Consider the following 26,384-nt stretch of genomic DNA (forward strand, 5'->3'; position numbering starts at 1 on the left):
ACAGAAAATAATTTCCCCAGAATCCCACTGCTTGCAAGCGACAGAGAAAATAAGGACTATTTGATTTAAAATCTCTAATTTGTGTGATTGTTTCACACTGAAAGTTTAAATGGTTGTTTCAAACTATGTCAAAGTCAGAAATCAACATTGTGGGAAAATGAAATAGTATAACCTGAATCATTCATCATCATATGTAAACATTACATAAATTTGTTCATATATTTTAAGTTTTTATACAAATATTGATAATAATTGGCAATTTTCAAAGGAAAGATAAATTCTGGAAAGAAATGACTGTTAATATTATTGCAATGTATCACATAAGTTTTTATTTGAGATTCTAATATTTTTTATAATATTTTCTTGTTGACACAGTCTTTTTAAGTATTCTCATAACCATCAATCTCTTCTACTTGGTTAATTAGTTGAAAGTTATTAACACCCACCGTCACATGATTATAAATACACATAAGTTTATGAATGCCAGAAATAACTTTAGATAGGCTTTTAGTCATTCAGCCTTTTAAAGACATAGGGAGTGACTGTCGTCAAATGTCATATTTACCATAATATTTGGCCGAAGGCAGTTATTCTGTGTGTGTGATTTTTATATATGATCTATACTTGAGTCAGAGTCAAGGCTAGTTAGGAAAGGACTAAAACTCAACTTCTTATAATGGAACTGGAGTTTTGGAGACCATACAAATGTACTCTTTTTTTTTTTATTCTGGATGTGGTTAACACAGTTGTATCCATTTATTCATTGTGTATACTTTCTAAGACTAGATATTAAATCTCAATGTAAAGTTACACAAGCAAAGAGCTTCACTGTGACTCAAGATGACTGTCATCGCTGCTGAACTTCCTATTCTTTCTCTGTCTTCAGTTGGAGGCACCAGAATAATCCAATTACCCAAGTCAAAAATCAGAGTCATTTGTGATCCTTTCCTCCCTCTTACAACTCAATCATTCAATGCATAATCAATCATCAAGGTCAGTATTTACCACTTAAATATTTAGTGAATGAGAACCTTCCTTTCTATCCATACTACTACTACTATTCTAATTCAGTTATTTTATTGCTCCCCAGTATTGAGCCTACCACATAAATCTTCCATACAGCATCCAAATGATTGTTCTAAAATGCAAATATGATGCCCTGTTTAAAACATTTCTGTGGCTTTTTTGTTTTCAAATCAAGTTTCATCTCCCTAATATGATTCCAAGCCTTTCCTTTTCAGACCCACTTGTGTAGAGTTAGAAAAAAAGAGTATGAGGACAGAATCCCAAGAAAAATCATTACTAAGGATACAGACAGAGGAGTAGCCTGCCAAGTAAACAGATAGATGGCCTGAAAAATAGGAGAAAAACCAGGACTTGGTCTGATTCAAGTCAGGGCAAATAGGAAGGAAGGAAAAGAAATAGAGGCAAAATTGCCAAGAGGTCAGGGATGTAATTTATAATGGATTGATAAATTACACTCCAAACTCTAGTTGTATAAGGAGTGAAAGTTAGTAGAGGAAGCAAAGAGACATAGCTAATACTTTTAAGTAGTGAAGTAGAAAGCCAGATTGCAGTGGATTAGAGAGTCAGAGGTAGAAGTGAAGTGAGAGAGTCTAGTCAGTATTTTTAAGAAGTTGGAGTAAAAAGTGGAAAACAAAGTGCCAGTATTTTACAGGCACAGTAGTGTAAAGAGATTTTTGTTTACATTACTGATACCTAAACAGTTTCTATTGAGAGAGAGAGAGAGAAGATGAAGTGCAGGAGAGGACATAAACTCCTAATGTATTATGGTTCGTAAGAGATTTAGAAGGAGTATGATTCAAGCACAGGAGACCGGTCTTAGAATGAAGGAAGGGAACCTCCGTTGTAACAGATGAAAGAACAGGGTGTGTTTGAAAACAGTTATGTGTTAGGTTTGGTGACAGGGTATTGGTAAGTCCCTTAGTTTAGCTTTGTACATGTGCACTTGTGTGCATGCACACGTGTGTGTGTGTGTGTGTGTGTGTGTGTGTGTGTGTGTAGGAGATGAGGCCACCTGCACAGGTGTGAGAAAAGTAAGAATGTCTATTATGTCCAAAAGATCAAAGTCTGTATGTGAAACTCTCTTGGCCAACTAGTGTGGAGAGGGCTTGAGCAGATTCCAAGCCCAAATCAGAACCCAGTAAGATGCCATCAGTCAAAGATCAGACCTGGGGAGACATCAGGTTTACAACAACTGTAGAAAACTTTACTTTCAGTTCAGGCAGCTGGCCCACGTATTTGTCAAGCACAGGTTTGATTAGCACTCCAAAACCATAAGGTTATAAATACTCAGTTCTATTCTTAGGGGAATCTTCTTATGTTCTTTTTCTTGTAGGTAATTTCATCATGAAAAATAGGTGTTCATGGAAGAAAGGTTTCACAGAACAACAGTTTTAAGCATTTCAAAACTACTTAAAAAATAAAACGCCTCTGAATTGCTTATAAAGAACTAACCTCTGAAGTCCTATTTTGAATTTAAAGGATGACCCAAACAGAATCTTTCATCTGTATTCATATTTGCCTTGAACACAGCAACTCCTATAAACATTGTCTACTCCTAATCCCTAGCACCTCTCACCTCTTCACTTTAAACAGAACTCCCTAATTTCCCTTCCATTGTATTAACATCGTCATCTCTTCACTCTTATTCATGACACAGCCCCACAAAGAGTTTTTTTCAATAAGTAGCCCTCTGCGGATTGTAATCCGTTTTTTAAAATTTTAATTTGTTTTGTTCTGTTTTTTTTTTTATTGTGTAGAGAACACTAACATGAGATCTACCCTCTTAACAAAATTTTAAGTATACAGTGTATCATTTACTATAAGTACAGTGTTGTATAGTAGATCTCTGGAGTTTATTTATCCACTGTGACTGGAACTTTATTGCCTTTGATTAGTTACTCCCATATATCCCTCTCCCCAGCTCTTGGCAACCACTATTCCACTTTTGGATTCTGTGAATTTGTCTTTTTTAGATACCTCATATAAGAGGTATAAATCCTTTTCTTCTAGTACTTTCTCCAGAAAAAATCAAATCAAAAGATATCTGAACTTTGTTTTCATGGCAGATAGGGGAAGATAAAGATATTAAATGGGCAATCAGAGGAGGAAGAAGTTCTGAGTCCTGTGTTTTAATAATCGGTATTCTGTCACAAATATAGTTGTATATAACATTTAAGGGTTATATGTCTTAACAACTTGGCACTATGATAAATCATTTGTAGAACACAGAGTACTGAATCATGTGTAAGTTGATATTTGTAATTTGATGATATTTAGGAATTTAAGATTTTGTTGCTCTTCCTGTTACGGACTTTTGGGAACACTTCACGGGAGTTCATGATTTGTATAAGGCAGAGAGTAATGTTTCTAATATCCCTTACTTCTGTGCATCTGTGTCATCGGTATTAACGGATGTGACCACTGTATTTACTTCAAATGAGCCACAATGCAAGATACTTTTCCTTCATAAGGATTAGGCCTTTACTTTTAAGTTGGAAAACATCACCAAGTAGTTTAAATGTTAGTGAAGCAGTGCTTGGTATATGCTCTTTGATTGTTATTTATGGATTTTCCCCTAAGTCTTTGAGCTAGAACCTTCACCTCTGCCCCAGACCTTTGCTCACCCGTCACTCCCCAACAGGGCTGCTCCCTTGTCCAGTACATAAAACCTGTTGAGGTGATTGTTCCTTTCTCTTGCTGCCCATAGAAGATTCTTAATAGACTAGTTACAGCCTTGTTTGGGGATAGTAAAAGCAGACTAACAGGAACAAGTTTTCCTTATAAGTTTAATTTTTTCTAGATATTGAGTAGATTTTAATTTTATATTACATTAGAAGCAATGTAATTTTATATCTGAAGTCTGCTGCAAATTCACTTACCAGTATTATTCATTCATGAGAATGATATCATAGCTCTTTGTCCTCTTTAAAGTACTAGTTTACTGATGTGAGAGTTCTCTGTGGTCACTTTGTATGATGTTCTTTGTAGCATTGAGGCATGAGGTTACCTTTGTTGAAGAATTTTGAATTCAAGTTCTTAAGTAAATTAGGAGTCTTTGATTATGGTCTCAAGCTACTGACTTACTGATTTCATTTTTTTAAGGACTATGATTACAGGAAAGTACACTCAAAATTGTATTTATTCTGGAGAATAAAGAATAAGTACAACTGCTATTATTTAATGAGAACCAATCAACATTATTTTGTTTTCTAATATTACCTAGGAAATATATCATTAATTAAATGAAACCTACCATTAGATTGTGAATAGAATTATGGATGCAAGCAGCTTCTCCTGATTTTCTGAGTAATTTTAGTTGTTTTAGGAAATACGGGTTATTAATGGCATTAACAGCAATTGATGTTGGAATACCTTAGATACAAGACCATTGTAAAAATGAATATTAAGTGAACTGACTGTATTGCAGGGATAAATAAGGAAGTCATACCCTGCGTTAGGCAAGCTTCATAACCTCAGGAAAGCTCCTTAAGCCCAGAAAGACTTTTTTTTCCCTTAAAATAAAGATATTATATCTGCCCTGTTTCTGTCAAAAAAGGTCAGATATATAATTTAGCAATAGTAACGAGGTCAACATATATAATTTGCAAGAAAACCCTTTAGAAATCACAGAGCTCTCTACAAAAATACAAAGTTTTGTAGTTTTAACCATGAAGAAAAGTAATCGAGTAGAATATTTCTCAGAAAACACCATTACAGAATTCGCAGACTCTGTATCTTAATGTTTTCAGAGAAATGAGATGCTAAGGAGGTGATCACCTATGTTTCAGTGAAGATTGGGTTTGGCTGAACGAACAATAACCAAGTTACAAGTCAGGTGCTTCTTGTCTGAGCTTTCTTCATCTGGAGGAAGTCGTCTTGGCCATCAAGATGTTTGATAGGACTGCACATTTCTTTTTTTTTTTTTTTTTTTTTGGCCTCCATCAGTTCTCAGCAATAGCTTTTATTCTTATTTTTTCAAGTTATCTGCTATACCTTTTAGGTATTATATCCATATGCTTGTGAGTATGGTAGTGATGATGGGGGTCGAAGGTGGAAAGGAATTTTATCTAGATCACCTTTCCTAGCTACAAAAGAACCCTGGGGGATTTAGGGTTTGGTTGCTTGGTTGTTTGCTTGTTGATTAGCTTGGTACATGGCAGCCCAGATGAAGTAAGAGTTCTTTTGGTTGGAAAGAGGAAGGAAATAGGTATTGGAAGGTAACAAGCAGCACCTGCCACAGCCCAGTTTTACCCTGTAAATGCCTTTTGTAGGTATACAGTTCTAGGAAAGAAATATTTTCTAAAAACATGATGAACTCTTCCTAAGGGACTTTCCTATGTGTGTATTTAGGAGGACAAAGAATGAGGACAGACAGATAGGAGGAGAAGGTGGAGGGATAGAAGTGGGAGAAGGAACAGGGGAATGCAGTGTGGAGAATGCTGTGGTGTGATATTCCTCAGTGATTTTCCCCCTAAGATGAAGCAAATAAATAGATCATGTGGTATCACCCTGAGATATCTTATTGAAATCAACCAAACCAGTAGTATCAATTGTTGTTCAGACACAAAGGATGTATAGTCCTAGTTGGAAACCATTCCTGTAATAAAGCTAGAGTTATTTTTGAAGGAATTTTTAAATATGGCCTTTAAAGCAATAGACTATAGGACTATAAACTATTTATGTATAGACACATATGTTCTGGTTTATGTTTGGCTACTCCAACTTGATGAGTTATGTAGAGTTATATAAACCAATGAACCTTCCATTTTTTTCTCTACAGTAGTACTTACCTTATAGATTTAAATGGGATAAAGATGATATAATTGCACCTTATCCTTAATACCAGTGATCATCCTACTGTAATTTGGCTTTATGAATATTCTATAGAGATCCTTATTTTTATACTTTTTCCATACAAATTGTTTTGGGTTCTAATAAACTGTCCATCTCCCTGCCCCAATGTGGTATTCCAGTCTCTGCCTTCCGTCCCACCCTTGTCTCACATATGCAGGCTTCTCTTCACCCTCACCTTTGAGACCTACTCCCATTTCTACTTACAGAGAGTAAATAGAACTTCTGTTTTCTTCAGTCTCAGTTCTCTCCCCACTCTGCTCTACCTCAGCCCCCATGCCCACTTGTTTCACCACTCTTCCTTCACCCCATTTTATTCAGTTTACTCGTGGCTGTCATACCACCTCGGTCATTGCCAACCCAGTTTAATGACTGGCAGTCACACAGCAGGTGTCAACTTTATTTTGCAAATGCAAGAAATATGCCTTTTCAGGTATTATGGAAAATGCTATTCACATTTCAACCCCCTGGGTATTCAAAGACAAGACTTTCTTTGCACATGTGCTGAAATTACATCAAAGCAGTGAATACATTTGCAGGTTGTATCAGATTGAATGAGTACTGTAATGACCAAGTCAACCTCAGACAGAAATGTAGTTGATGGATTCAAACTTTATGTTTTAACTGAAAAAGATATCTTGATTATTGAAGATAATAGATAATCAACAAAATACCCAAGGTTTCTAGAAACTAAAACAGAGCTAAGGATCTAGTTTACTGTGAAAAAATACTTCAGTATTTAAGGTCATATACTTGTTAATTTTTTCCCAAATTGGGAAAGAAGAATGCAAATTATAAGAATTCTACTGTGGAGAGATTAAAAAAATTTTAACAACCAACACGTTATTCAATATTCAGTGGACACTAGCAGAATTTGTGAAATAGTCTAGGCATTTGGTCATCTTTGCAAAGTTTTTTTTGTAAATATTTTCTAGTCAGGTGATACATAAGGAAGCAGATCAGTTCTTTGTTAAGGTGCCATCAATTTGTTTCTTCTTCTCTTAGACTAGTAGTTTTTATTTGCCCAGTACCTGAGCAATGGAATATAATACCTTTCTTGTTTTGTTTACTGTCAGGCTTTGCGCCAAGGGGTAAAACTCCTTACAAAAATGATCCTTGATAAATGGTCTTAGTATTAACCTGATGAGGGAGATATGGGCTGTTTCCATTTTCAGGTGAAGAAACATCAGTGTAGTGATGGCGTGAGTATAGGAACTATTTGTCAGATCGTAGAGATTGTAGAGCATGTGCTTTTAATTACTGTGCTCCCTGGCGAGGAGCAAGCCACTTTCTTTCTTGTTTGGGTAAATTGGACACTGTTTTATGTCCTTAATGCCTTAATATCATGTGTAGCATTCCAGTTCCTCATTCCCGGGGGCCTTGGCCTGTTTTCATTGACTTCGGGCCTATCCTAGACTTTACATGTGAGAAAGGTATAGACTTCTCTCTTGTTAGGCATGGGAAGAGTATCTTTACATACTGGCTGATGTCTTCTGTAGACCCAAAGCAGGTCATTTTCGTATGGGTTTGATTCCCTCTGTACCCTCTGAAGAGGAATGTCTGGTTTCCCTTTCCAGGACTATGCCGTAACACTAGTGTCTCTCCAGAATTTCAGCTTTATGTTGTGGTTTGAGTTGAGTTTTACTATGTGGAGAGTTTTACTATAGGCTAATTTAATCACTGCCTCACCAAAACTGTGAAATTTGAAAATCTTAAATTTTATTGTGCAGTCTTTTAAAATAATAATGTTGATTTAAATATTAGCTTTGGAAAGATTTCATTCCTTTTGACGGCTGCATAATATTCCATTGTATATACCACATTTGCAACAACGTGGATGGAACTGGAGGGTATTATGCTGAGCAAAGTAAGTCAGTCAGAGAAAGACATGTATCATACAACCTCACTGATATGAGGAATTCTTAATCTCAGGAAACAAACTGAGGGTTGCTGGAGTGGAGGGGGGTGGCAGGGATGGGGTGGCTGAGTGATAGACATTGGGGAGGGTATGTGCTATGGTGAGCATGGTGAATTATGCAAGACTGTTGAATCACAGATCGGTATCTCTGAAACAAATAATACATTGTATGTTAAAAAAAGAAGAAGAAGAAGAAGATAGCAGGAGGGGAAGAATGAAGGGGGGAAATCGGAGGGGGAGATGAACCATGAGAGATGATGGACTCTGAAAAACAAACTGAGGGTTCTAGAGGGGAGGGGGTTGGGGGGAAGGGTTAGCCTGGTGATGAGTATTAAAGAGGGCATGTTCTGCATGGAGTACTGGGTGTTATACGCAAACAATGAATCATGGAACACTACATCAAAAACTAATGATGTAATGTATGGTGATTAACATAACATAATAATAAAAAAAATAAATATTAGCTTTGCTACTTAGGCACCAATTTGTCTATATTACTGCACACGTCTTTCTTTAGTTTTGGCCTTAGGCTTTTTAGAGAGGGAGTTCCTGATCTAATGATTTACTGTTACTAAATCGGTTATAAATTTGGCTTTCATGGATTTTCATGTAATTAAGATCTTCTTAGATTGTTCCACATTAGGAATAAAACTAAAATTATAAAGCAATTTATTTGAATTACACTTCATTCACTAATTATGTAGTCTATATGGTTTGCTTCATTTGAGATTTCTAGGCCTCCAAATCTAGGAATTTTTAATCAAAAGAAGCACTTTGAGAGGAATGTAGTCTTTCTAATCCAATAAAAATAAGTTAGAATTTGTTTAGTAAAAAAAATTTGTATTTAAAGGAACATTTTGATCATAGAAATTATATAGTTGTGATAATAGTATATGTATACTAAGTTTATTCTTTTGATGTTTGTTCATGAAGCTTAAGGATAAGGTGAAGAAACTGTTCTAGAAGTTTTCTGATAGTTCTAATCCCAAATGTTATATTTTATAGAGCAAGAGTGAGATTTATGATTTAGGTTCTCTTCTTGGCATGTCTCTTTAGATTCTCCGAGGTCAGATATTTTTTCCTTATGACTTGAACTAGTTTGCTTGGTTTCATGATCTCTCCTGTATAAAATATATTTAAACAACAGGAATTTTTAATGAGATTATTAAAATGTAAGTAGAATCTTCTCATTTTACTATGTAATTTTAAGTATGGGTTTTCTGTTTCAGAATTGAAACTCAAACTAATCATTTGTACATTTCTTTTCACTCTTGCCATAATCTCTTACAATTTTTAAAAAATTTTATAGGAGATGCAAATACAATATTTACATCCCAATAATATTTATTTATCAAAGATAATTGTCCTACTAGCTTTTGCTTTTGGAGTAAAATGGCCGTCTAGGAATTATGTATAATACAATGTTTAGCTTATAAAGATTATCTCAAAAGTTCATGTGCAAAATTTCTGAAATTCACTTGTAGGAGAACCCATAGACTATTTCAGCCTCTTTTGTGCTTCTTGGCCATATTCCATACCTGTATTGGTTTTGTTTAATCCACTTTGCTTGTCTAGGCTATGAGCAATATTTATGGTCAATTCTAGTTTTTAGATTCTAATGCTCCATTTCTTTTCAAAATATGAAAATTGAGATCAGTGAAACAGGAGGAAACTGCTAAGTTTCCTTAGCATGAAAGGTGTGTTCTTTATAGCAAGAAGTGAAAGTTAAGCGTTTGATATGATGCAAGAAGAAAGGAATAAAAAAAAAATCTTAAGAACACTAAAAAGCACAACACAACAGTTTGAAGTGATTCACGGTAGCGCGAACAGCCCTTCTCACACTGAGGGCCATGGTGTGTCGTTGTACAAGTCTGTGAAACCTAACAGGATAGCCCAAGCCATTAAGAGTAGCTTAAAGGTGCTGCTGTGTATCAGTTTTATTGAGACAAGGGATTGATCCATTAAGCTTAACTAAGTTACATCTATAGATATAATAAAATAGTTTTTAGCCCAAATTAGTTACATTTAAAAGTTTGGTGTGTAACATACAGTGGAAATATATTTATATGGGACGCATCACTCTTTGATAAAGCCGGAAAAGTTTCTGTGTATACACTTCATTAATTAAGAGAGAGGGAGTGATTGCATGCCAGGGTTGGGTGGTCATTTATCAAGAGACCCTTAGGAAGGTGGTAGCTTTACACGGAGAGAAGCTGCATCATCAGTGTCCTATAAAAAACTGATGATATACTAGGGGCGCCTGGGTGGCTCAGTCGGTTAAGCGTCTGCCTTCAGCTGAGGTCATGATCTCAGGGTCCTGGGATGGAGCCCCGCATGAGGCTCCCTGCTTGGTGGGGAGTCTACTTCTCTCTCTCCCTCTCCCTCTGTGTGTGCTCTCTCTCTCTCTCTCTAGTTCTCACTCTGTCTCAAATAAATGAATAGATTCTTAAAAAAACAAAACAAAAAAACAGATGATATACTCTAATCTGAGGAAGTGCATTATTCCAAATGGAAAGAAGTTTATTCTTGTTAAATGACTCTCAAAAAGTCTTTGGGAAGCTGAAAGGGTCATGCAGAATACTGGGATAAGTAAATGGAAGCTGTTACCACAACTAAGTCCTTCCAGACCATATGACAAGATAGTTACTAGACCCAGAAGGATAGAGTGACATATAGAAGACAGCCCTGAGAGAAAAAGACATCCAGTGGCAACTGACTTTTCACTGAGGGAGCCAGGGATTTAATTACCCTAACTCACATGTCTCCTTCCCATCTCTAGCTGGGGCTCTCAACTGGCAAGGACAATTAGAAGCAAAAGGACAAGAGGAATCTGATAGCTATACAGGACACTGCCCAGTCAGAGAGCACAATGGAGAAGGGTAGAGAGAGGATCTAGATAAGCAAACAGAAGCAATCCAGAATAGAGGAATTACAGTCCTTAAGGTTCAATACTCATAGCAGAATAAAAACCTATATGTAAAAATATACAAGTCTAAGAAGCATAAGCACCAAATATATGCAAAAGAATTGACAGGGTGGCTATTGTTATATCAACGAAAATATCAATTAACTATAATATACAAGTGTATATGTGTATATAAAATATGCATTTAAAATGTTTAATTAGGGACGCCTGCGTGGTTCAGTCGGTTAAGCGTCTGCCTTCTGCTCAGGTCATGATCCTGGGGTCCTGGGACGGAGCTCCACATCGGGCTCCCTGCTCAGCGGGGAGCCTGCTTCTCCCTCTCCCACACCCCCTGCTTGTGTCCCCTTTCTCGCTGTCTCTCTCTCTCTGTCAAATAAATAAATAAAATCTAAAAAAAATAAAGTAAAATGCTTAATTAAATAAAATAGTTATTACATGATACCTGGAAATAAATACTAAACTTTATCATTTTAAAAAGCAAAACACCTGGAATAATTTGTGTTATTATTTCAAAAAATGAAACCAAAGTTGCCATCATTACCTAAAAGCACCCTGTAAGTTTAGATGTATGCATTAAGAATAAAGTGTATACTGGGGTGCCTGGGTGGCTCAGATGGTTAAGCGCCTGACTCCTGATTTTGGCTCAGGTCATGATCTCAGGATCATCAGATCGAGCGCCATGTGAGGGGATTGGGATTCTCTCTCTCTGAGCCGAAGGCAGACGCTTAACCGACTGAGCCACCCAGGAGCCCCTAGTATATCATCTGTTTTTTATGGGACACTGATGATGCAGCTTCTCTCAGTGTAAAGCTACCACCTTCCTAAGGGTCTCTTGATAAATGGAAAAGAGAGTGGGAAGATGCTGATATGGGGACAGGCTTCATCTCACATATAACCCCAAGTCTCGCTTCCAAATAGAACATGGACACACAGAGTGAGTGGCATGGCTTTCTCCAATTTGACCGAATACTTGGGAACAAAACAAAACAAAAGAGAATTATAAAATTTGAGAGCAGTAATTTAAACTAAAACTTAATTATAATTTTTGCCGTCATCCAAGAGAAGGTAATTTAAAGAAATTTCTCTTAATTTAAAAAATTCATGAGAAGTCTGCTCGCAATGAAGCCAGTGAAGACTTTGCAAAAGTCTCCTCATGAAAGCTCTGCTTTTGAGCCTGCGTCTACCATTCAGCAAATCTCATATCCTACCTCAGGGACTGGCTCTAAATGACGAACACCTGTCATCTTGCTCTCAGTAATGTATTTCTCTAAGTCTAAATTTTTAATTCTAGAAAAATGCCCTGGTTGTCCCAGGCGTATAATCAAAAGCTAGCTAACAGAAGTCCACAATGGGTTGCATCTGAAGTTTTCACAGCAGGATAAGTCGCAGATGTGCAACTCGATGCCTCTGAGTTCCTGGGGATTCACACACACACACACACACACACACACACACCCCTCAAAAACCAATTCCAAGAGATAGTAAATGCCGTGTAATAGAGAAAAGGCCATGTGCTTCCACTGATGCTCAAGTTCAGAAGATACTGTACCACTCCTCATATCCTCTAACTCCAACTCCATAAATCATTGCAACTCAGAATAGTATGCATCTGTGTCTTTCAGTAATTATCATGTTCTTCTGTAGGACTCACACTGGTAGTACTTTCCCCTGGTACTTGTTATTGTTACTGTGAATGGGATAATTTTCTATTACTTTGTTTCAATGTGTTTAATTCTACTAATTTTATACACTCTTTGTATATCTGGACAGCTCCTTAAACCCTTAAGTTATGTGGATTTCATTTGATTCCTTTGGATTTTCTATATAGAATATTATGTCACCTATAAATAAGGATAGTTTTTCTCTTTCTTTATAATACATATATCTCTTTTTTATCTGTTGTATTTCTAAAGACCTCCAATGCCATGTTAAATAGATACTCAAGCAGGAGTATCTGGGGTTGAATTAAGTCTTTCCTGTAAAGGCAAGAAGCTCTACCTTTCTACGGTTTTGCTGTTTGTTTCATGCCCACTTTATGTAGTTGACATATAGAATTTGTGATGCCTATTTTCATCTTATATTCTTTTTTGTTAAATTACAGATTCTGAACATCATGTTAAATGCAAAAAAATAATGCAATTGGAATTGAGAGAATAAAATAAGGATTCAGACAAAATTAAGATAATGCTTTCCTGAAACAAGCTATAAGGATAAATGATGTATAAATTTCCCGTGCTTGCTGTAACAAACTACCACAGACTTGGTGGCTTAAAACAACAGAAGTGTATTCTCTCACAGTGCAAGCGTCTGGAAGTCCAAATTTCATTTCCCTAGGCAGAAATCATGGTGTCAACAGGTTCATGGTCCTGGAAAGGCTTTAAGGGGGCATCTGTTCTTTGCCACTTCTGGCTTCTGGTGGCTGTCAGCCTTGCCTCATGTCTGGCTGCATCACTGAAATCTCTACCTGTATGGTCACATTGCCTCCTCTTCTTCTGTCTGTCAAATTTCCCTGTGTCTCTCTCTGATAAGGACACTTGTAAAGGCATTTAGGTCTTATTTAAATAATTCAGGATAATCTCCTCATTTCAAGATCTTTAATCACATTTGCTTTTTTTTGTTTTTTGTTTTTTTTAAAGATTTTATTTATTTATTTGAGACAGAGAGAATGAGAGGGAGAGAGAGCACATGAGGGAGGCGGGTCAGAGGGAGAAGCAGACTCCCTGCTGAGCAGGGAGCCCGATGCGGGACTCGATCCAGGGACTCCAGGATCATGACCTGAGCCGAAGACAGTCACTTAACCAACTGAGCCACCCAGGCACCCCCTTTAATCACATTTGTAAAAAGTTTACCATATAAGGTGACATTTTCAGGTTCCAGGGATTAAGGACAGATATATTTAGGGGTCGCCATTCATCCCACTAGTATCTGCCTGTTGTCCCTCATAGATTTATTCTGTCCCCCATGCAAAATATTTACACCTCATTTCAGTATCTCCACATGTCTCAGTCCATTATATCAACTCAAGTCAAAAGGCCCATATCAATATCATCAGCTCCAAGTCCTAAACCTTACTGTGTAAATCGTTGAAATCTGTTATAGGTAAGACTCAGCATATGATTCATACTGGGCAAATTTCTTCTCTATTGTGGGCCTGTGAAACTAGAAAACAAGTTATCTGTTTTCAAAATAGCATAGTAGAATAGTTAGACACTTCTTTTCCAAAAGAAAGAAAGTGCAAGGCAGAAAAGAATCATTGGTCCCAAGCAATATTAATCTTTAACTTGATCACATCTGCAAAAACTTTACCAAGTTCCAGTGATTAGAATCAATTTGGGTGATTCTAGCCCAACCAAATATGAAAATGTAGTACAAAACTAGAATATTTAAAATAGTTTGCTGTAGTTCAGAAGTAACATATAGAGAGATAGAGATGGAAATTTATTATAGAATTAACTGTATTCAAACAAAGAGGGAAAAGTAGATTATTAAACAAATTCTATTAGTATATATATAATATGTGTAAATCTGAAATGATTCTAAAAATATGGTGTAAATTATGAAGTTTTAAGGTAAAAGTATCCTGCTTAATTATGAAGAAGGCTGTTTCTAAAAATGACTCAAAACTCAAAAAAGGGTTGATATGTCTGAAATATAAAAATTCAAAACTCTACAAGGTAAACAAAAAAAAGTAAAAAAAAAAAAGGGAGGAAATATTTACAATTGCATGGCTTTCTCAATGCTAGCAAAAAATATAAAAGACCTGAAGGCAATTACCTGTATTCACCTGTGAATTCCATAGCTTTTTCCTGTATGGTCTAGAAGGGTTCTAAAATCCATAATCCTGTTTTCTCATTCATAAAATGCAGATAACAGTAGATAGCTCATAAAATTTTTCTGAAGATTAGGGGCACCTGGGTGGCTCAGTTGGTTAAGCGACTGCCTTTGGCTCAGGTAATGATCCTGGAGTCCCTGGATCGAGTCCCGCATCGGGCTCCCTGCTCGGCAGGAAGTCTGCTTCTCCCTCTGATCCTAACCCCTCTCATGTGCTCTCTCTCATTCTCTCTCTCTCAAATAAATAAATAAAATCTTAAAAAAAAAAAATTTGTGAAGATTAAATGAAATACTACATGTAAAGCTCTTAAAATAGAGCCTTAAGAGTAGTAAATATTTAATTATTACTAATTACTGTCATGGTTATTAATATAAATAATTATTTTAATGTGCATAGACAAAATGGATAAAGGACTTGACTAGGTACTCCACAGAAAATAAATATGGACAAAAGCATATGAAAAGATAATCAACTTCTGTAAACAATAAGGAAAATTTATTTAAACAATTATGATATATTGAATTTTTAATTTTTTTATTTAAAGTTTAGTTTAAGCAAAGAAAAAGATCATTATCAGTTTGACAGCTTAAATAAAGTTCTTCAAGGGAGATTCTAAGCATATAGTCTCTGAATATCTTTTTCGCAGAAATTTAATAGAAAAAGAAGAATTCTTTAAAACCCTTAGGCTATATGTAGGATGATTGTGTGAGGTGGGATTCCAGAGAGTGCTCATTGCTGAGAACATATAAGAGCTTCACCGATGAATGGCTGTGGTAGAGTAAGTCTCTACCAGAACTTTCGTATCTTATATTTTCATCAGAATTGACTCCTCTAGTGAAGCAGATGGTGCCGGCTCAAATGGTTAAGGCTAAGCAAGGATACCACTGCATATTTATCAGAATGATAAAATTTAAAAAAATTGCCAAGGGTTGTTGTGGATGTGGAATGTTGGTAAAGATGTGGAGTAACTGGAACTCTCGAAAATTACTGGTAGAAATGCAAAGTGGTACAATTACTCTGAGAAATAATGTAGTTTTTTTATAAAGTTATATTTAAACTTTATCATACAGCTGGGCAGTCTCAATCCTAGGTATTTACTCAAAAGATGTAATCACATATGTCTATGAAAGGAATTGTGTTCAGAAGTTCATAGCAGTTTTATTCATAAAAAGACAAATGCCAACAATTAGTAAGTAAACATATTGTGGTATATCTATTCAACTGAATACTGACAAAGCACTGATACTGGAACAAATGGCCGAATCCTAAAAGTATTACAATAAGTGAAGAAAGCCTGACATTAAAATAGTACTTTTAAATTCCATTTACAGGAATTTTTAGAAAGGAAATCTATGGTGAGAGAAAGCAGATCAGTGTCTTTTGAGGGTGGTGGTGGGGATATGTGTAAGTATAAAAGTATATAAATGCAGAGGGCAGGGGCGCCTGGGTGGCTCAGTTGGTTAAGCGTCTGCCTTCGGCTCAGGTCATGATCCCAGGGTCCTGGGATCGAGCCCCGCATCAGGCTCCCTGCTCGGTGGGAAGCCTGCTTCTCCCTCTCCCACTCCCCCTGCTTGTGTTCCCTCTCTCGCTGTCTCTCTCTGTCAAATAAATAAATAAAATCTTTAAAAAAAATAAATAAATAAATGCAGAGGGCATTAGGGAACTTTTTGGGGTGGTGCAAATTTTCTATATCATGTTTGTGAAAGTAGTTATTGTATACCTTTGGTCAAACTCATTGAATGGTACACTTAAAATTGATGAATTTTATGGTATGTAAATAATACCTCAAAAAATCCACTGGAAACATTTAGTAGAGTTTGTTATAGGTACAGTATCTCAGCACTTTTAGAGTATTTTCTCAATTTAAAATGTCATGATCCAAAAAAAAGTTATGATCCACAGAAATAGTCAAAAATTTTAAATTAATAACTTGAAATGCAAATTTGGAGATTTAGAGTGACTTTATTTTTAAAAAAATAAAATAATAAGCCCTTACAGGAAAAGAAGAATCACTCATCAGAAAAATAACAGTGACAGCTAAGAAGCTGATTCTCTGATATATGAATATTTTGTATATTGTGTGTGTGTGTGTGTATATATATATATAAATTAGTACTTTCTGCTGCTTAGAAAATTAAGATGATATTTAAATTTGTTTTGCTTTAATAAAGATGGGTATATTTTATTTTTATTTCTTAAATCTGATTTTGTTTTAAATTAATTTAAAATAAAAGTATTTTATATTTCAGGAAATAATAAAACCAATTTGAGAGTCATTAAATACATATTTCAAAATTATGCAGTGTAACCATGTTTTAGCATTCCCTTTTACTTTCAATAAAATTCTGATGTGGCTATAAAATATATGAACACCTCCCTATACAAAATAATCTCAAAAAATCTCACCAAAATACTGTAATGGAGTATCATTTACCTTTATTAAAGATAAGGAAGCTGTGACTTACAGTAAATAATTGCCTCAAAGTTACAAGTCTTGGAAGTGAAAGTCTGTCTAAATTTAAAGTTTGTCCATTCTCGGGTATGGAAGTTATGTTGGTTAATTTTTGTCCCTTAAGAGTGTGGTACATAGAGAAAGGGCAAAATTTATGTAAAAACCTGACACTATTTTATCTTTTTCTTATTTGGTCTCCTATTAGGGAGTCCTAAGTGTCTCTGAAATATGGCTGCTGGATAAGTTTACAGTGTTTGGCAGTTCTCTTTTAAGCCTCTTGGGGTTATGCCAAAGGGACAGGGTCCCATGGGAATTTGGTCTGAATTCTCATCCAAATGAACACCTGCTGTCATTGTGTCTTATCAATCCTGTAGTTAGCAATGCCAACTCTCTCTTTGTGGTGAAACCCATTCAACACATGGAAAAGGCATGCCAGTGTTCCTCACTAGTTTTTATTTATCCCCTCTTTTACCACATAATCCATTGCCCAAGTATCTTGGAGATAGAACTAACATTCAGTTTATCCTTGGCTATTTGGTGTTCTATATTTCTGGGAGTTTACTCAATTATAGTCCAGTCTAATTAAATGATCTTCTTCAGATACTCTCTTTTCTTCTCCTTTCCCTTTTCCCTCCTTTCTTCTTTCCCCCTCTCTGTCCTTTTTATGTTGCTTTGAAAAGGAAGAGATCATTGCAAAAATAGATGCTTGTGAAGCAAATTAATCTACACAGTCTATTTTTAAAAGTCTCAGTTCTCTATGTTAGCAGGAACAAATAATTCAAGCGGAAGTAAGTTTAATGATAGTCTCCCTATGGATAACCAATATTGACCATCCATTCTTAGGTCTTGAATCATATTCCTTTGCTTTTTGTTCAACTGGTCTGCTGGATGTATGCATTTAATTATAAGGTATTACAAATTGATTTTGAACCAGATTAGGGATAAAGTCAAAATAAATGGTTTTAAAAAATTAATGATCAAGGCACATAATATATCATAAATAGCCCAGCTCACATTTTTATCTATAATTTCATACCACAATAAGACAACATTCTAAGATAGAATATATTTATGACTTATTAGTGAGAATTAAAAAAAAAAAGGAAGAAACTCTGTGACTGGATTTGAGAGCTATTGAACCAATAAAAGTGAACCATCTTGATATTCCTACTTCTTAGCAAACCAGGAAGTTGATCATGTATATATAACAAAGATAGAATATCAAACCATACAGGGTTTTTTTGGTAACTTTTTAATAAGTGTTTCTATGTACACCTGTCTGTATCTTTGTGTCCTTTTCTCTTGTGGATTAATTCAATTACTTAATGATTTTTAGAGGATAAAATGTACGGGAAAAATTGCAGTGCTATTACAGCTTTATCTTGTAGGGAAAGCAACTCAGTCTGCCATCTGCAGTGGGCATTGGTCCCTCTCTTGTTGTGCCTCATGCTTTGTTATGCATGAGTAAGCACATTAGCCTTTTCATTTCATTCATTAGACTTTTAATCCTTGATTAGTGTTTTCTAGATTCTCTCAAATACACAACTTCTTTATTTCCTTTGTGTTTGGTTTTTTTTTGTTTTTTTTTTTTATCTGCACTATGAAACAAAATTAACAGTTAATCGCAACAATAGCCCTGTTTCTACTGAGATGACTGGTAAATATATTAGTTTCTCATTGTGGCGTGATTAATCATGTGTAGATGAAGAATGGGAAAATATATTCTTGCTTGGAATATAACAAGGGCAACTGTTTAAAGTCAGCAAGGACAGTCTATGTTTGAAAAGCTTGAATCACAATATTCCACCAGTCTCCCATGCTCAGTGTGATTCTGTCTCATAGAAACTCTGAGTGGATTTCTTAAAAGAAAGAAATCCATTAGGGTTCATAACTGGTGCATTTGGAGTCTCAGAGCCTAGTTACACTTGTCATCAATTTTCCAGAAATAATTTTTTTTCTCTTTGTTGCTTTTTTTCTCCATTAAGCAAGATAAGATATGTCAGAAAGTTGCTTGTGAACAGTTAATAATTACACATTCAAGACACTCTTAGCAAACTTTGAAGTCCTGTATTATACTTAACTTTTTTATATATGCACCCTCACACTATCTTTTTACTCATAATTAATCTCACAGGACTAGAAAGTACTCCACCTGATTACTCCTCTGCTTAGGCCATTCTTCCAGCTACGTGTAACAATATTTTCAACTACTTTTAACATTTATGTTCATAGACACTCTCTTAAACATACTTTGATCATGAGGCCAAAATCAGGTAGTAAAGGAGATACATAAATTAAATAGAAATCAGTTCCTAGAAGTCAATATGACAAGTAACCAGTGGTGAAATGATGACGTAAATCACACTTACACTGAATTTGTGTAGATTACTCATTTTTGCCTAATTTCAGAATATCTTCTGGGCAGTGATAGTGTTAAGAAAGAGTTACTTTAAAAATATTATTAGTTAATTTTTGTCTTTTAATCTTTATTTCCACAAGATAGTAGGATCATAAACTGCCTCATTTTACTTTTCTGTTTCTCTCCTTAGGATGCTTCCATTGCACACAGATTCCACATCATGAGAGAAAAACACCCAGAAAAATTCAACAGTAGGTAAGGTAACAAATGATAAAATTATAATTGTGGTTGCTGTTGATGAATTATGTCATGAAAAGGATCACTATATGGTATAAAACATTTTACATATAATGGCTGAATAACATTAGGGGTGTGTGTAAATATTGGGACAAAAGTGTAAATGAATTTAATTTTTCCTCTGGTTTTAACGAAACTACACTGCGGAATGCAATTGTGATCTCTAGTCCATTCTCATGTTGAAAAGAAGAATTTCAAGTATATAAGGTGAAAATAATAAGATACATGGGAAGTCTTTGCATGGCTAGGGGTATGAGGGCTGATCATCCTAAATCCCAAAGAAAAACATGGGACTGTGATTTGATAATGCTGAGTAACTGTGTGTTACAAAGGCATCAGGCAAGCCCTGGCGTCTCTGTACTGTCTGCCCAGTATTGGCCTCAACCAAATGGAAAATAAACCAGAGAATTATCAATGCTAAAATAAACTAATTTTAAAGATTTATTCTTTAAGGAGAAGAGCCTTGACAATTAGAATTAGTTTTGCTACTATAGTAATACACATTTTTCCCTTCCAAATGTAGATGTTGACTTTTTTGGATATTCAAGGACATAGGGGAAGGTTTGGTTTTGTATCTTTCCCATTTCTAGACAGAAACAGGGCTATTTCCCCTCGACCCCCTAGAAATATTGAGACAGAAGAAGTGAATCATCTTTGCTTCAATTATACCCATTTCTACTATGTTCATTTCACAAAGTTACAAAATCATAATCTGTCTTTCTATGCAGATATTTGAGTGATTTATATATTAATGTTCAAAGCCCAAGTCTCTATAGTCCCTGTGTTTGGCTAGTTTAACAACCCTAGAAATCATAAATCATGATATTATGTTTTGCCTTTTCTCTCATAGTTCAGCCAGGTACAATTTTGGTTTAAAGAAAATGGAAGAAATGTACATATGAGTATGTACATGGGCACATCATATCTTTAGAGGAATTCACCAAAATCTCTTAACTCTGGTTCCTCCTGGAAAAGGGAACTAAATAGTTGAGGTGGAGACTAAATTTTTACTGTATACTTTTTTTGTGTGAATTTTGTGCCATGTGTATTATAAAATTTAGTAGTGATCTCATTAAAATTTTGTACCTGTAAGTTTTCTTTGCATGTAGAATAGACATTTTCATTTTACAAGATTTAATTTTGTTTCATGAGATATATGAAAATAAATTGATCTAACAATGAAATCATATTCACCTTATAGTAGATTTCAACACATATTAATATACCTTGAATGTCCTGAAAATGAACATATTTGTTAATGTACATAAAACCATATTACAAAATCTAGCCTATGCTTACTCAAATGCTATCCCATGCAGCATTCATATGTTGATATTCATATGTTAAAATAGATTTCAAACAAAAAAATAATTGTTGTTTGAGAATGAGGCATGCAGTGTCCCCCATCCAGGAGTTTCACAATTTAAAAGCCCATTAAGACTTTAAGAAATACCTGGGGAAATAAACTTTGTTAATGTCTAAGGCATTTTTGTTCCAAACTTAGCAGAGAGAGAGAGAGAAAGGGAGAAACAGAAGAGATGAGGGCAGAGGGAAGAAAGGAGAATTAGAAGTATAGAGAAAGTGTATCAATATATTTATGTGATAATCAAATTGACATACTATATATAAGAATGCCAATATTTATGATCCTCTCTCAAGTGTCCGAGGTTAATGCAATCTGTTCTCCAGAATAATTTTAATTCTTCTTAATAAGACTTCTGTTGTTCACATATATATACTTAATTTTTTATTATTGATTGCAGTACTAATTTATGACATTCCTTACTGCCCAATGTGTGGTTAAATAGTGTGTACAGCAAAGTGTGTGTACATCCTAATGTATTTAAAAGGTGTAAAACTACATCCTATTGAAGCTTATTTGTAAATTTGAGGGATGAATAAATCTTGCATAGTTTAAAAGGAATATTTCATTTGGAACAGTGATAATATAGAAAACACCTTTTAGATTCACAGCTCACATGTTTCTACTGTGAGTTCAAAGAATGCCAGGTATATAGTAGATGCTCAGTGTATTATCTGTTTTTCAGTTAACAGCTCTAAAATTGCATATATTACCAGGTCAGTTAGGCATATACATTTCAATCTGTACTTTTGCAGATTGTCTTCACTGAGAATTACAAGCATTTAGATAATTCCCTAAACTATAATGCAACATATTCAGAATATGAAAATTTTCTAATAAATTTTTATGAGGAAGACATGCCACATATTATGCACAAGCTATTTCATACTTAAAAGGGCAGATTTTCCGATTTCAACTTTGAGACACGTTCAGCCATAGCACTCTTTCATATTTTGAGGAATTTGCAAATGGATTTTTTTAAATACTCCTAATGTGTTTCAGATCAGATCTCTTGTCACAATAAATCATATGCCATTAATATTATCCTCTAGCATGCTCACCTTGAAATTCATTTATATTTTAAAGAACCTGATGTTTCTAACATTATCTTAAGGAAATTAATTACCAAAATATATAGTTCTCTCTATGCTTCTTCTGACAGAAATTGAAAGAACTGGGAAAGATAATGATTTTTCCGGTGCTTAAGAAAGTGCTAGTTGAGAGGTTTATATCTTATTCTTTTCCAAATTTTTATGTAAATCTAAGTTAACTGTTAAAAGGAAGTATGCTGTTTAACTTTCTAAACTTTAAGATATTCTTGAGTCAAACCAAAATCTTTTTCATTATTTTAGATTCAAATAATCCTTAAAGTATTTATGCTACTATTATTTAAAACCATTTATTACATGGTATCAGTATTTAAAACATTAACTTGACTATTACTATTAACAATCACATAAAAAAAAAAACAACTATTAACAATCACATTTGGGCCCTTATAATTAACATACATTGCTGGTTCTCCTGGTCTATTGATAGTAGAGCATTGTATTCCTTCTCAGCTTTTTGGCTAAGATCAAGTGTAGAGTAGAGCATTGTAAGCTCTTACTTAAAAAAAATGATATTAATCATTGTATATTGGCACAATAAAATATGCATCCATTAAAATGATCATTATGAAGGCTTATAATAATTTTGAAAAAAAATACAAAACCGTTTAATTCATCCATGAGTGAAATCTTGCAACATTAACAAGGACTTCCAAGTAATATGCAAAATGGAACTAGTTATAGAAAGTATTGGTGATCTTACAAAGATTTATTAATATTGTAGTTATAGCTTGTCTTCAAAGAACTAATTCAAGTTTTTAATAAACAATACTTGATACCATTTGCTAGCAAACACTGATGGCCCACAGTACTCCACAAAGATACTAATTCACTAAGTCCACAAGTAAGTACTTATTTAAAAGTATCTGGTCTCAAACCCCCTGAATGAAACAAAGACCGTTTTCTTAGTCTCCTTTTCAGAGGAATATACTCCATTCCTGTTCTACTTTCTGCTTTTTATGAAGAAATCTACAACTGGAAAAGTGAAATTGGTGTGTGAATTTAAATAAAGCAGTTTAACTCATAATCTGTGTAGTGGTACCAGATACGTCCGAGGGCCTTACCCTGCACGTGTGTGAAGGAAGAAACCAAACTGACAAATTGGTATACCAGACATATGCTTCATCACTACATTAATAAGCCCTGATATAAAAAAGAAGCTAGGCTCTCCAAATCACCCAAGAAATTAAGAGCAGACATGAATTTAGAAAATTTGCCTTTGCCTTTAAAAATCACATTCATTCTGTGGAGTGATTCTCTCTCTTTTTTTTCCCCCCTGACAATAGGCTTGGTGAGATCATAGAATGAGACTCTTTCTGGGACTTTAGTTATCTATACATGGCATGGAACATAATGAGCACTTTGTAGATATTTGCTAAATTTATTTACTAAATTATTTATTATTATTTATTTATTATTGAGTGGTATATTTGTCTTTTAAATACCTAACTACTTTTATAGTTTACCCTTTTTATAGTGCCAAATGTGTAATAGAAAAAATAAAGTTGAAATATGTCTAGAATGAGTCTTCATTCTAAATAACTATTTTTTCAGGTACTAATAATGCCTTTTAGTTTTTCACTACAGTGTTCATGTACTTCATTTCCAAAGACCCCAGCAATATTAATAAACAAGTAAAAATACTGCTGTATAAATCTCTGAGCACTGTGAATGTCTTGCTAATGAATAATACAAGCTTTGTAGATTTGTTTAGCACTTGTTATCATCAACTTTATAGGTCAACAATATGTAATTATCAACCAATTATTAATATTTTCCTGGTGATGCTGAACTGAAGACTGAGTATAAAAAAATCACTCTCTCTCTCTCTGTAGTAATTTTGTAAGTTGCATATCATGTGATATTAAGCTAAAGACAAACAAATTTTGCATAAATGATAAGAAACGATATTTTATGGAAGCAAATATTTTTATTGGTCAAAATAACTCATAAAATATTCTTATTGATCTTGAAATGCCAATTTTATACCTGTATTTATTTTAAACTCTGTGTATGTGTATCTGTTCTTAACTTGGAAATTATATTTTTCCATATATTCTATACTACATTATATGTGACATACTATAATTTACAAGTTAATAGAGAAATAAAACCTCTGAATCTTTTTTTTTTAAACTTTCCACCTTGGTGTTCTAGAGGCATAGCAGACCGACAAGAATAATGAAATAAAATTGTTGATTATTATCTAGACTGAAAAGTTCCAGCTGAGGTTCTAGAATAAAACGTGGGGTTAAGAATAAAATAATGTTTCAGTAGTGATAGAAAAATATTGTATCATAGCCAGATATTTTTATTTATTATTTAAAGACCAATGAGAAGTTGTTTCTCTGAATTCAGTAAAATACATTTTTTGAAGCTTTAAGAGCAATGCTCAAATTCTGTCTTATATCATGATGACATATTCATATATCGAATTTTCTTCATATACTATAAATATTTTTAATGTGTGTTTAGTACAAGCCAATTTAAATTATCTTTCAATGAATTTCACGATATAGTGTCTTACATACGTATCTTACATATGTTTTTAAGTTACTCACAATATAGCAAATAAAACAAGATACTCCTTTTTTTTCTCTCTGAATGTTTTAAGTACACATATTTATAGAATTTCATTTTTTGGAATTCATCTTTTCTTATACTTTGAAATTATAGAAATTAAAAAAATTTACATAATAACTTTTATTGGTATTTTTTAAATCTGTAGAATAATTGATTTTTAAATTAAAGACATATTCACACTCCATTTAAAACAATGTAAGTGAAGACAGAATGGAGTCTGCATTGTCTTTAAGGCATTTGACCTCACTTTTGCAACCATCAGTCAAGACAGCTTTGTTATTGTATAGTGAAACATTTTATCTATCTAAGAATGTACATAATTCCACTTTATGTAAGGGGTAGCATCTTTTATAAATTAGGGAAATAGTACTACTGATATTAAAAGTTAAACATTTTCATTTTTAGTATGTTGAATAAAATCTATATTCATTAGAAAAGTTAGTGTTGTACAGGGACTTTTTGGACAGGATTATATTCTCGTGAGAATTCTGTATCCTAAATCATTTTTTTATGTTTTCATTTTCCGTGTACCTAGCCAATTTTGGTCTTTTTAAAAAACAGAAACATACTCATTTTTCATTCTCACTTAGAATGACTACTCAATTATATCTTTTAAATGACATTTCTTGAAATTTTTTGTGTCAGCACTATTACTAAATCAGTGTTCCCACATGACTAAACTATGATCTGTGTATAAGCCATTTAGTGCATAGTTAAATAGGTGGATTGGTAATATGTAGACTTATATATGTGTATACATATATGTTTGTGATGCATAGATTTATATATATGTGTACATATATATTTTCTGAGAGTTTCACTTTTTCATATTATGTAAATTTTTCATGACTATATTCTTATTATACATAAATTTATAATATAAGGCTTTTAAAATAATTTACTAGTAGTTGTGCCATTCTATTCATATATTTTCATTTGTATGTTGAAACACAGTTAAATATTTCATCTGAGCAGGTAGAAATATGAATGGTTAAAGGAGTCAGAGTTGTGTGCATAGTGATGCAGGGGATTCAATTCACCTGAATCTTCCTGCATTATTTCCTGGTTTCGTTAAATCAGAATACTCATTTTTCTGTCCAGGCTGTTCAAAATCATGTGTATAAGATAGTTCTTTGGAATGGAGTGAGAACTCGAGGATAAATAAGGAAAAGATCCAATGACTTTTCTTCCTTCCTTTTTTGCCTCTCACTCTTTGTTCTCTCCTAAGTTCTTATTTCTACTCTCTCTCTCTCTCTCTCTCTTTTTTTCTGTACTCTTGCCACTACAGTGGAGAAACACAAGTATCAATAGAAGGTCCTGAAGTTTGGATAAAATAGTGCTTATCTGATTTGGTTGATTATTTATTTTGCAGACACTTATTAAAGGAGCTCTTTTTATATGATGGGCATCCAGCTAGACACTGAATCTTTCATATCTCTGAGGCAAATGAGGAAAATGAATTTGGGGTTACATAGAAAACTTAGTGATAGGTTGTACAGAAAAATATAAACAGGAAGAAAAGGTTACATTATATTAATACAGAGGAGAGGATATTTCCTGGGGCTCCCAAGTTAAGGTGACCATTGAGCTCTAAAGGATATATATGGAAGTAGGGCTTGCTTATATGTTCTCTGATTTAGCTGAAGAAAAAGAAACATTTATTTCTAG

General features: G+C 34.1%; 1 protein-coding gene across 12 annotated transcripts in view; it reads left to right on the plus strand.

Annotated features, from left to right (window-relative positions):
* Positions 1 to 26,384, plus strand: part of DGKB (diacylglycerol kinase beta) — a 794,581-nt gene that overhangs the window by 436,598 nt on the left and 331,599 nt on the right. For all 12 annotated transcript variants that reach the window (XM_032402009.1, XM_032402007.1, XM_032402005.1 and 9 more), the window contains one exon: positions 19,555 to 19,619. In XM_032402009.1, coding sequence (XP_032257900.1) covers positions 19,555 to 19,619 — 65 coding nt within the window. The remainder of the gene's footprint in view (positions 1 to 19,554; positions 19,620 to 26,384) is intronic.

Source organism: Phoca vitulina, unplaced genomic scaffold (genome assembly GCF_004348235.1).
Source record: "Phoca vitulina isolate PV1807 unplaced genomic scaffold, GSC_HSeal_1.0 scaffold4, whole genome shotgun sequence".
NCBI classification, from domain to species: domain Eukaryota; kingdom Metazoa; phylum Chordata; class Mammalia; order Carnivora; family Phocidae; genus Phoca; species Phoca vitulina.